The sequence below is a fragment of the Caloenas nicobarica genome, chromosome 4, assembly GCF_036013445.1.
Source record: "Caloenas nicobarica isolate bCalNic1 chromosome 4, bCalNic1.hap1, whole genome shotgun sequence".
Classification (NCBI taxonomy): Eukaryota; Metazoa; Chordata; class Aves; order Columbiformes; family Columbidae; genus Caloenas; species Caloenas nicobarica.
Window position 1 is genome coordinate 69320990 of NC_088248.1, and position 12978 is coordinate 69333967.

The 12978-nt window shown below is 36.1% G+C and overlaps 1 protein-coding gene across 4 annotated transcripts in view; it reads right to left on the reverse strand.

Moving 5' to 3' along the window:
* Positions 1-12978, reverse strand: part of HTT (huntingtin) — an 83448-nt gene that overhangs the window by 21364 nt on the left and 49106 nt on the right. For all 4 annotated transcript variants that reach the window (XM_065634913.1, XM_065634911.1, XM_065634910.1 and 1 more), the window contains 11 exons: positions 9921-10128; positions 9245-9386; positions 7822-8001; positions 6237-6413; positions 5907-5983; positions 4497-4635; positions 2703-2825; positions 1672-1885; positions 1329-1474; positions 799-976; positions 420-515 (listed from right to left, as the gene is read on the reverse strand). In XM_065634913.1, coding sequence (XP_065490985.1) covers positions 420-515; positions 799-976; positions 1329-1474; positions 1672-1885; positions 2703-2825; positions 4497-4635; positions 5907-5983; positions 6237-6413; positions 7822-8001; positions 9245-9386; positions 9921-10128 — 1680 coding nt within the window. The remainder of the gene's footprint in view (positions 1-419; positions 516-798; positions 977-1328; positions 1475-1671; positions 1886-2702; positions 2826-4496; positions 4636-5906; positions 5984-6236; positions 6414-7821; positions 8002-9244; positions 9387-9920; positions 10129-12978) is intronic.

Consider the following 12978-nt stretch of genomic DNA (forward strand, 5'->3'; position numbering starts at 1 on the left):
AAGTGGTATCTAGATATGGAAGACAATGCTGTCCACACTCATGGACCAGGCTTGACCTTCACCTCAACATAGTGCTCCCATACTGTTGAACAGCAGATAATGAATCTGCCATTCTTCAGAAGAAATATTCTACTTCTCCCACATGAAAGTTAAAAATCCCACAACACTTTAAAAAGTTTAGTTGGCAGTGTGCTACACAGCTAACAGAATCCCCCCCAAAAAAGAAAAAACTGCATGAATGTTGAACTTTTAAGAAAAAAACTCTACCTGTTAAAAATATGTCAGCCTATATTTAATAAACATTCATCAAATACAAATAAGGTCTCAGATAAACTCTCATTCTTAAAAAAAAAATTAATAGAAAGACTACCTACAAATATTTCTTCAGTGAAAGCTCAGAGCAAACACTGTTCACTTACTCAGTGTGTTTGAATCAACTTCACCCTCACTTAAGCCTTTTGAAGTATTCTTCTTTCTTTCAGGACTAAGAAGTTGATTACCAGGCTCAACTGCAACTGAATTAGACAAAAATATTTAAAAGATACAGTCATTACGTATCTCATAGTCCATTTTCTCCTCAAAACCTTTTAGTAGTCAAATATTTACATCTCTCCAAGGCATCTGCCAAGTTCAGAACTAAACACAAAATTTTACCTGAGAAATTAAAATAGTAAAAATAAATTTAAAGAAATAATTAAAAACGACTCAGAGGAAATATTTCAGTTACCTAGCATTTGATCAGTGACGACTGACAATTTATTAAAGAAATTTTCTCATAGGTGTTCAAATTGGACTTACCTGCTTCTATGATAAATCTAATGCAATTAATTAAGGAGCAAGCGTATGTCACATTAACTGCAGAAGCCAGCAAATTCCAGAGAGCAGGCTGCTGTAATGTCAGGCAGCAACAATCCAGAGCAGCTTGAAGATCTACACTTAACGGAATCCGGTCATGCACTAAATGCCATGAGAGTGCCTGTGCAAAAATAAAAAATTGACTTTTTCCTGAGAGAACAGAATTTGTTTCAATTCCATAAAATTATAAGCATTATATAATGTCTGTTCAGTGTCCCAAAAATCAGTGTAGGGACATTCTCCCAAATGCCAAGATCATTCCATCATTCAGTCAACCTCTCCTTGTAAAAAGCTGCCCTTGTCCCATAAGCCCATCTGATTTACTAGCAAGGGACAAATACAATAACCAAATTTCTACAGTTAAGACAAGAAAAATGCCCAGATCAAAAGTTACTCAGTGGTGACCAGTTTAATTCAAACTTGTTCCCTTCCCAACATTTCATCACATCTCTAATTATGCCGTAGTTTCTTACCTCTACTGACATAACTACGAACTTCAGGATATCAGCCTCTTTGTCAGGAGGAACACGGAGACCAGCTGGTAGTTTAGAGAGTAACAACAAATACTGAGCCAGTGCACGAGAAAGTGTCATCATAGACTGATACATCACCTCATCTCCTACAAAATAAGAAGGGATGAAATCTAGCAGTCTGAATTTTTTTCCTTCAATGAGTGTTTTTCAGAATTACTTCATAAGCACTTTTACGCCAGCTATCTTGATTTTTTTAAATACTAAGTTCATGTATTCACAAGACATCTGTAAAGTACCTTTGCAGAGGAGAGAATAAACTTAAATATAGGATTATTTCTATTACCAAAGATATCGCTTAGTTTTTTCCAGTAGGCTGATGGCTCAGCTGGCAATAGTGGCTGAAAAACCTGGTGGTTGGCAGGAAGGTTTTGTACACTGGTAGACACATGATCCAGAGTTACCCTCCGAGCTGTTTCAAAGAAGCTGCTCTTCTGGTCTCTGGAGATTTCATTCATGCCAAGGCTTAAACAAGGTGCTAACAAGCTTAGGTTGAATTCCTGAAATCAAACAGTAAATAAAAAGTAAAGAAATTGCCTTTAAAGAGAAGCTACGTATCTGACAGAACTCTCCTAGCATATTAATATAGTGGTAAATTAACAGTTTATTAATTAAGTCATTATTATTACCTCTTTTCTGTTACAGTGTAACAATACCATAATTAAGACCATATTGGTTCCACATTTAAATTCCAAATGCTACTGTACTGGAAAGAATATGCTTATTCCAAATTTTCAGCACAGTAAGTGAATAAAGTTTAAGGATGATCCATATACAAGTAATAAGTTGTCAAACAAAAATCTTCTTTAAAACAGTTTCTGCTATTATTTCTGCATACCAGCAGCAAATGTAAAGAATTTGAACAAAATACCTTCTTAGAAAACAAAGTAATAGACACAAGTTGTCCTTTATGACAGATTTACTATCTGTGGCCTGTTAATGGAATAATACAAGTCATCTAGCACAGATATTTAAAAGGTTGCAGAAACATCTGGCTTTGAAAGAGACTGTATGGCAAAATAAGACTACGTAAAATGGTAAAACTGGATTTTTGTGATTGCAATACATATATTAACTTTCACTTCCACTCTGTACACCCAACCTGTACTACTAGAAAGCTATTAGCAGCACTGCTAGACACTGAAGTGAATGTATCTACTATTCTAGTTTCCAAAATGAAGTGTAATTCAAGAAGTAAACTACCAGTATTATACAAATTTGAAGTGTTTACACTTAAGAATCTAATCTACCAATACGAACATTAGAAATAATCACATCCTCCTCGGCTGACTGCGTTTCATCTGACAAAGAAGTTACCTTGCTGGTCATGAAGGCGTCCAGGTCAGGCTGAGGAATCCTATTTACCAGCTCTGCGCCTTCCAACAGTGCTGAGTCAGATTTGACGCAACACTGCGACCTCACTAGTGACACATACCAGTCCTTTAATAATTAAAAAAAGAAATTTATTACATGCTTGTCTTCAGACAATAATACAGTTCATGGGGGCAAGTGGAGAATTGTTCAATGGCATTGAATTGTGGTCCATTTAAGAGGTCACTAGTCTACATTAACACCAAAAACACTCAAAAGAAAAAAGGCAAACAGACAATTGATGAATGGACCATCATAAAAAAGACCAACTGATGTTCACTGGCAAGTTGTCTATTTCCAAAGAGTCTGGACAAGAAATGAGGGAAAAAGAAGCTTAATATGTATTCAGCACAGGTGTATGTATTAGGGTCCTAAAGCTGAGCAGAGTATCTAGAAAAAAAACCTGGAATACTCAGGAGTCACACGGATATAACAGTAATATAATAGCAAAAACCCCAATACTATAACCAAGGAAGAAAAGTCTTCAGATTCAAATAAATCAGCATATTAAGATAACATCTATCTTTTAACACTCACTGAAATAATTGAAGGCTGTCACACATCACTGCAAATTTACCTCTTTAATTACTCGTGATGAACCTACAGGAATTAGTTAATAATATAACTAATTTAACTAAGGAATATAAAGAGTCTCAGTTATCCCTTCGCAGTGTTTCCTTTGTCATGACTGGACAATTTGAATTTGCTGATCATAATTAGAATGCACCTAAGCTTCTCAAAGTTCAAGTAGCATCTGGACGATGCTCATTTGGTTTAGTTTTAGGTACTCCAACGAGGAGCAGGGAGTTGGACTCAATGATCCTTACGGGTCCCTTCCAACTTTAGATATTCTAGGATCTATGTAGGGGTTGTGGAGGAAGCAGACCAAAACTACTTCCTTTGTGCAGGATTTACAGTTACAGAGGAAGGAGGAGATTTTTTGGTTAATTTGAAGACAGAAAGCCATGGGGAATGGTTTCTGGGCACAAACAGTGTTTCTTCCTGCTGTCTAAGTAGCTCTCAATCTTTCTCCTAAGTCAATGGGTTCCTCAACTACCTATCAGTCTCCTCCAAACTGTCAGCTAATCAAATGACTTTTGCCATCTCAGGTACCTACATTTCATGTTACTGAGTATCACCGTAGAACATGAATGAATGAAAAGGAGAGATGACCTGTGCTATGGGACAAACTAGAAAAAAAGGAAGCCACGGGCCTCAAGAGGCTTGCTCTCAGCCTCCCACCCTGCTTTGAAATAAACTCATTTAAGTACATGAAACACAGAGACAGTTGTCATGTTTGTTCTCTGAAAGTAATTTAAACCTGAGAAGTGACAACAAATAAGTAATGCTTAATTTCCAAGAGAAACCCAACAATTTTCAGCAAATGAATAAAACTGATCACTGCAGTAAACACATCAAGAAAACAAGTAAGAGCATATATGTCTCTACTGAACCTTATATAAATCTTTCCATTAAAGTTATGCAAAGGTACAAAACCTGATAGTTTTTTACAGCACTGTCAACATAACGAACATGTATGCACATGCTAATTATTTATCCTATGTTCAACAGTCAGGCAACACATATGAAATCATGAACTGATCTATATTTGAGATTCATTGACAATTCTGAGAACATTAACTGCATAGTAAAAATAAGCTGTATTTAAATATTTTTTAACAAGAAAAGTTTATTTAGAGCCAAGGCACTTTTAGTGACTCTTTCTAAACATAACCTTACTTTGTCTAGAATTACATTCTCTAAAGCTGGTTGGTCTTCTCCATCTAGTGGGTGTGAGGTAACCAGAGGTGAAGGACTAGTTGTGTCTGGTGCTACCATAAGACGAAACCTATCCAAGAGCGAGTAAAGTCTCTGGTGTCTGAAAACAGAAGAACACATCAGCAGAGAGCTAGCTTGCTCAGTTTTGTAAATCATTTACAAATAGAAAGACATCCAGTGAGCTACTTCTAATCCTGTTGGAGAAAAGCAGTAGAGTCTTAAATTCTTGTTTAGATATAAAGAGTCAATTTGCAAAGCTGCAAATTTCACCAGCTATCACTAGTCAAAACAAATGAACTCAGCACCACCAACAATAAAGATTTACATTTAATTTAGATTTAAAATCTGTACAGGCTTAAGCATAAAATGCAAGCTGCTCAATTTTCTTTATGCAGTACATTTTTTAAAGACTAAGAAGAATCGAAGTTAGTATATAGATAACTTGGCTACAAATAGTTCCAGCAAAACAAAAATCCATTAAAATGGAACTATTTTTTAAAAAATATAAGAATTCCTGTTTGTGGATTTATGTCAGTGTCAGGGCTTTGGGTTTTGTTTGTTTTATTCTTTATTATTTTAATTGAAATTCCATTACTGCTATCAAGAAATTGTATAAAGTAATTTGAATTTTTAAAAGTCTCAAAATCTCCAAAAGTAACATTACTAATGAAGGCACATTACTATCAATCTACTGCAGTCTGAGGCTTCAGATTCTTTCCCCCTACTTCTTTCTTACTTCAGTCAACAGATATTAACCTCAAACAGCTATGACATCAAGAGGTGTAAATTAGACTCTTTCCAACATTAAATAAAGCTTTTTCAAAAATTAAATAATTTTCTCCTTTTTATAATACCAGTTCTCCTTTTTAACTGTTTAGTCTCCCAGCTGTTTAACTTCCACCACAGTTGTCTGGAGGGGGGAAAAAAAAAAAAAAAAAAAAAAGAACCATACCAAACCAACCAACAAAAAAACCAAGCCCACCCAGCTTGGACTCACAAAATCCTGCAAATGTTTTGAGGAAAATAAAGTTGTTTTCAGTAATGTAGTTTTTGTCAAGGAATTAATTTGTGGCTGCTGTCTCTCAAAGTTAAATTCTGAGTGGGATGTGGCAAAGAGATTTTGATGCCTTCAAGCCCTTAGCTTGCTTTAGTTCTTAGGTATATTCCAAATTCAACTCATCCAACATGACCATCCTTGTGCCAGAATATGCCTGCATCTCGTAACAGACACTTTACTCCTGGTTTTACCTGCAGAAAGGACCCACTATCTTATCTTTAAGAAAAAGCCCAAACATCAGAAAACACAGTTAACACAATTAGTACTAGAATATTACTTAATTTGGCATTCTAACACATATTGGTATTATTTACCTTGTTGCTAATCCACTGTTTTGAAGGTATTCTTGAATTCTATCCAGTTCTTCAACTGGTAATTGCGTAATGCTGTTCTATAGAAAAGAGTCACAAGAATTTTAAAGGACAAAAATGAGAAAAATTCCCATAGGTACTTTGAAAATATTAGGAAAATTCTAGGCAGATAAAGTGAAATGTAAACATTAACATCTATATATTAAAAAAAAGTTTCCCTTCCAATGAAATCACTTAAAGATCATCATATTTTGATGTTCTTTAAATCATTACTCTTGATTATATTGCTAGCACTACCCAATCTTATTTACAAATGAGTAGATTTATCTTTACCTGTAAAGTTGCAGCCAAAAGCATTTCTACCCGCCGGCAAGCCAGCGTGTCGACCATGCGAGCGAGCACACGGAATGGAGTACACAGCAGCTTATCAACATATAAAGTTAAGACAGCCCCAGACTGGCTGAGATGTATTCCCTCTAAGCACTGTAGAGTCTTCTTCAGAGTTGTGGGCTAGATGTTGAAACAAAAACCAAAAAAAGCAGACAAAAAAGGTACAATCAATTGGAATATCTAGATCTCACTATAATAATCTGTATATGAACAGGTCTGAGTTACTGGGTTATTTCAATAACATGAACACTAAGTTGTTTGATGCTTAACTGTAAAAACTTACTCTTACAAAAAGTAAAAAGTAGGGGGCAAAACTTTTAGGGAAAAAAGCTAGATGGACATAAGTGGAATTGTAGAAATATTTGAAAACAGTGAGAATCTCTTGCTGGAAGAAAGTAGGAACATGAGCAGAGTCAAGACAAGAGACAGTACAACAATGAAGATAAGCATTAGGGATTTTTTGAGCACATGTTTAATCATAGAAACAGTGGTGGCTACTCAGCATTAAAAGGGATGCAAAGATTTTAAATTTTTTTTAATTTTTAAATATGAGCACTGATTCAGCACCAATAACATAAAAGGTAGAAACACAAAGATGAACTCCTTTGAATCGTTCAACCAATCTTGGTTTAGAGTAAGCTGTAAATATCAGCTATTTCCATTTTACTGACTTTTCTGATAATCACCAAACATTTCACAGAATGACTACTTCTGCCATTCAAACACATTCAGTTTAGTTCATTCTACAGATTCTCAAATACTAAAGCCCAGATTTATCTCGGCTGACTTTAAAGTGTTTTATTCGCATGCCCAAAGCACTAATGCAGTTGCACTAGATTTGCACAGAGACAATGGGAAGAGACCGGGGACATCACCCAGCTGCTCAGGGCGCAGTAGCTTCTCCCCCATTAGCTCTAGAGGAAGCCCAGGAAATGACATTTCCCATCTAGAGAGTTCCCAAGATTAAGAAGGATACAGAACAGCCCTACATCCCTATAAAACATCACCTGCTCCTTGTAATTGAAAAACTAAAATAAATCAACAGAAGTCATACACTGAGTTTCTGAAGCAGTATTTCCCTCACCAAGAGGCTACGACTTGTGGAGCAGATCAGTGGGGAAGGGCACGAGCTTGCAAATCATTTTCATGTTGTTAGGGCCTACAGTGATGGACTGATTCCTATTCCTGCCTCTGGAGTTAGTAGTTCTGTAATTTATGCTACCAAGGTACTGAAATCAAAGATGAAAGTTACAGCTTTAATTTACCCTTCAGATATTTTTGGGTAGAGGTAATACCTAGGACGGAAGAAAAGCAGCTTCACCATCTCTACTTGAATTCACAGATTTGATGGATTGGAACAAATCTGATACTGAAGTTGTTAATATATCATAAGGTTCGCTGTTTGTTAGAAGTTGAAAATGACCCAGAAATATCAGAATTTGCACACTTATCAGTTAAACTTATGCTGAAATAAAAGTGACTTTATTCTTTAAAAAAAAAAAAAAAAAAATCAAAAAGCTAAACTTACAGCTGCGAGATTCTCACACCGTGACTGGATGGCCTGGATGAAGAGACCACTGGCTGCTGAATTCCTGTGAACAGCACTAATAAAGTCTTGCACTGGAGGCTCATGGGACAGATTAATCAAGTCTTGAACATGATTCACAATAAGCCAAGTCAAGTGCTCTGAATCATGTAAGTTTTGACACTAAAGGGGAAAAAAAAAAAAACTGATTCCAGTAATGCCCATGTTAAGCATTTAAATACTAAAAACTTTATCTGACATAACATGAAGTTTTTCATATATAATTCTGGTAGCTATTTTAAAATAACAGCATAAAGTGTGTATATCTTAGTAACACCACCATTATTTTTACATGACAATTTTTCCAAATGCTTTTGAAGTTGTTGCAAATTAGAAGATTTATAATCAATTTTTAAACTATTTTTTCAAAACACTAAAAATCCAGGTTAGAAACAAATAAATTGAAGTCAATTCAAAGATGCCACTTTTAATGAAATGCTGTTTTAAATAAACATGCACACACAGTCTTCTTGTAAAATGTGATTTTCCATTTAGGCTTCTTTTGAAGAGTCCTTATTACTACTGGCCTTAAACACAAGATAAATAATTTCTGGAAAGCAAATCAAAAGAGATCTGTCAGTAATTAGTTTTAAACCTACAGAGGCTACATGTATATCAATAAGCAATGCAATGCAACATTAAAAGATCTGTATAACTACCCAGGTGATGCTGAGAGACTAGCTGGAGGGTTTTACTTTGGACTACACCTCTAATCTGACTCTGGTGACTGAATGTCCATTAGTACTTGAAGCCCTTCTTAAACATCGCTTTCGGTTTAGTTGAATCTGAAAGGAATGCAGTTTGCTTGCCCCATAAGTGCTCAGCAATGCACACCAAAGTGCAATACCAGATATTATGAGAAGATTCACTTCAGAAGTTCTCAATGAGCTAAAATGCTAATATTGAGGTAGCAAGAGGCCTTAGCAACAAGAACTGCTCTCATTAGGGAGACAAAATAGAAGTTAAATGTTAATGTAAAACCTATTCTTTAAAGGTATGGAGACAGAAATTTATTCTCTCCTAGACACTGTGCTGCTACTGATGTTGGGAAGTGTAGCATTACTTAGTGTGCTCCCAGTGCCTCACAAGTAAGGGATGCAACACCCAGCAGATAATTCTATTACTCACTAGGTATCCTTTACAAGCCAAGAGAATTTTCACTTCAGAATAGAAACAAAATGCCAAATGAGGTGACAACTAAGCTTACAGAAGCACCACCTGAAAATAAAACCACTAGTTTCACAAGTCTTCATTTTTCACTTGCGAACCAGATGGATTCAGTTAATGCACATCAGTAATAGAAGACTGTCAGCATAATAAAATAACTCAAAACTATAGATGTAAAATTCAATAATTCAAAACTTACAACATAGTCACAAAAAAGAATGAGGGCTCCTCTTCTCACTATCTCTCGGTTGCACATGCCACGTTTAGATTCTGAATCCGATTCATCGCTGTCTCCAGATATCTGAGGGCTAAGCAATTTAGTAGTAGAAAGACTGTGTCGCCTGCAAATAACACATTGTATTTTGTTACTATTTTCTTACTATATTTTATTACTATAGCTACTGAAACATTAACAATCAAATTGCTTGGATTATCCTACAAATGTCCTTACATAATATTTATTTTCCTAGAAACTTTATTCAAACACTATACGGCTTTGAAGTAGAAGCTTTGCTTCCCATCAACTCTTAGTCTAATAATTGTAGTATCACTTTTTTTTGCTCCATGCTTATAAGTTCATTGAACAGTCTGAACTTCTGAAGAACTAAACAAGTTATTTAAAATAAAAACATGGGTTATTGCATCTCTGGTAGGATAACAGAACCCAATATTGTATTTTCTTCTCAAGCTAAACTAGTGTTCTTGAGCAGTCTAGTGTCAGGTTGAAAGCAATGCGCAATTCAGAAGAAAATAGAGGTGACACTGGTAAATCAAAAAAGATAACTGCAAAAAATAGCACCTTGACTGTTTTTTCTAATATAATTTTAGCAAATATAAACACATTACTACTACTAGGGATCAAAACCAAATCTTACTTTGGGGTTTGATGCACTTCTGACCACCAGTTGTAGTTGGTATAATTGACAAGAAGCAGGATTTGACACCAGAGGAGGACTAAAGAAGGATGCGTGGGAATCATGGACTGAACAAGGTCACTCAAACTTTCAAGGGTATAGAAACTACCGTCAGATCCATCTCCTGTAAAAAGTCTGGTGGCTGCAGCTGTGATTCTCCTAAACATCCCTGTAAACAATAAAAGCATGTTAGAGTAAGTATGCTCTAGTCTAAATTCTCAAGTTTTAAAATCATTCAGGGTAGTCTGAGAACACAAATCCTGTTTCATAAACCACTACCATTCCCAGAAGAACGGTATATCCTAAGTGGTTTTACAAATGTAAGGCAAGTCATGGAGTTTGCCCAAGGACAGTGTGTAAACCAGAAATGACCACCTCCCAGACTCAATAAGCAAAGCTTTAGATCAGACTGGAATTGTAATGACATCTATCTTCCCAACTTTTTCTCTGTCATGCATCAAAAAGTATATCTAATACATGAAAACCTTTTCAAAATTTCAAACTGTTAATTATAGACCAGGATTTTGTTTGTTTGTTTGTTTTGTTTATAAAGTAAAACACAAGTTCTAACTAAGAACCATGCTGTAACTACTATTCTACATGCTAAGATAGCTTACAAGTCTCCTACTTCAAATGAACATTTACTTGAAATTAAATTGATATCCTTCTATCTAATTTCTGAAGTGCATAAAGTAAACATTTTTAAGTAGAGAAAAGTCATTACCCTGCATACTGAATGCTCAGCACAAAAGACAAATTTTGCATCTGACTTGCCCATTTCTGTATTCATATGCCAAAATAACAGGAGGGAAAACAAGGAAAACAGACATACTTAAAGCTGTCTGAAGGTACAGGACTTTTGCGTTTCCGTGAGAAGATCAGGGGAAAAAGGGTTTCTTCACAATCAGTTAGAAACCAAAAGCTAATCAGAATAATGAAGGCGATCTGTAGCATTTCTTGTTGCATTGCCAGATATACAGAAGAATAAGTTGTAAATTCCACAGCCATGTGGACCAGTTTAAGCTGCCCCCAGGACCGATAAATACACAATGTAAATAGCAAAGAATAGGAAAAATTAACCAAGTCTCAAAACTCAGGTTCCACTCACTAGCAAACCAGAGCTATTCCCATTCCAGCTTCCTGCATTTGCAGTTATTGCACCATCTAGTGACTTTCTACAGTCACAAAGGCCACTACACACTAATCTTTTCACTCTGTCTATGCCTTTTATCTCTACTGAAAATGTTGATTTCTAATCTGGAGGCAGCTTCCTATAGTTAAATACATAGGAGTCAACAATGCTCACGTTTTGAAAAAAAAGTATAATGGGTGAGAAGACAAAACATCCAAGTAGAACAGTGGTTAAAAATGACAGAAGGCCTTTGTTGATGTTCCCAGGCACAAGTTGCTATAAGCTGCACCTGTAGTTAGGAGATATAACTTAAAGAGAAAAAAAATATAGAGGCTCTAACTGAACAAAAGAAAACCAGGCACTTAGTTAACCCTAAGCTTAAATCTGAAAGAAAATGCTACAACATGAAAATACAGCATAAGTGTCTGAACAATTTCTACTCTTTTACACTGTTTCAGGTAACCACATTACTACTAGTACTTTGAGTTGGAGCCTTAGATTAAATTCATTTCCAGAGATCATGCAATACTAATATCCCAGTGCTCTGCATGATTATTTTAATATTTCATCCTAATTTTGCCTGAAAATCCCTCCATAGTTCCTGGCCAGACTGGAATCCAGTTGCTGTAGCAGAACGAGCTGAGCCTTCCCCTTCTACTAAACCCAGCTCCACTGTGGAAGAACCCACCTCCCCAGTTTCAACCAACAGCTTGATTTTTCTGGTATCTTGGCTTGACGCCATTTAATCACTTATTCCAAATCACCCTGGCATAAGTTATTTGTCATAGTATTTGTTTCAAATGTTTCTCCATAACAGCAATTAATAGTATACATGCTTAATTATTATTTTAACAGACACAAGTTAAAAAAGAACTAGCACTCAATGCATCCAGAGTTCTGTGCCCTAAAGGAGGCTTAAAAAAAGATCAAGGACAGCTCTGTTAGCTATCACAATATTTTGTGTCTCTTCACACACAATCCTGGAGTCTTTGACAAGAATCTAGGTTTGGAGGACTCTCATTTCTTAAACCAAAGCTCTCTTTTGACAAGTCAAAAGGCAAAACATCATCCACCACAGCTGCACAAACTCTCACAATGTAATTCAGTTGGTTTCCCATTCACTTTTCTATCTGTTACTGTCACTGAAGACTAGAAGGAGTGAGGCTACTGAAAGTTAAACCAAGGCAATGCAGAAGCTTTGAGCTTTGACAGAGAACCAGCTGAAGACCCAGAACACTTCCATCAGCACTTTATTTACTTATTTTAAGTCTACACCTATGATACTTATGTTTGCAAGAAGCAGCTGCCAGCAATGACAGGAACAAAACTAATTTTTTTCTCCTCAAGAAAGGACTTTAGAACTGAACTGTGTACAAAGAGCTTAAAAAGAAAAAAGATTAGAGGTTGTTGGGACACAGTGGAGCACAGAAGCATGTTAGATGTCTAACAGTACGCTGTATGCACTTTTTTCGTTGTTTGCATCTCCTAAGTAGTGCAGTACCGTAACTCCTGTTTTACAAATGAGGCCATGGAATGCAGAGTTCCTTGTCCCATATCTGTAAGGAAGTCTATGAAGAACTAGGGACTTGTGCCAAGACCTTTTTAATTGCAGCCAACTACTGTAATCCAAGGTTGGATTTCAGCTGCAGGGTGAAAATCAGAAGACAAGAAGGACGGTCATAGTAAAGAAACAATAAAAGAATAGGAAGATAGTGCCACTATTAGGAAGATAAGACTGAGAAATCAGGCTAAAGACTAAGGAACTACTGAAGTGCCAGAATTGGATATCTAGCAGAGGACACCTGTCATGGTTTAAACCCAACCAGTGACTAAGCACCACGCAGCCACTTGCTCACTCACCCCCCCGGATGGATGAGGGGGAGACTC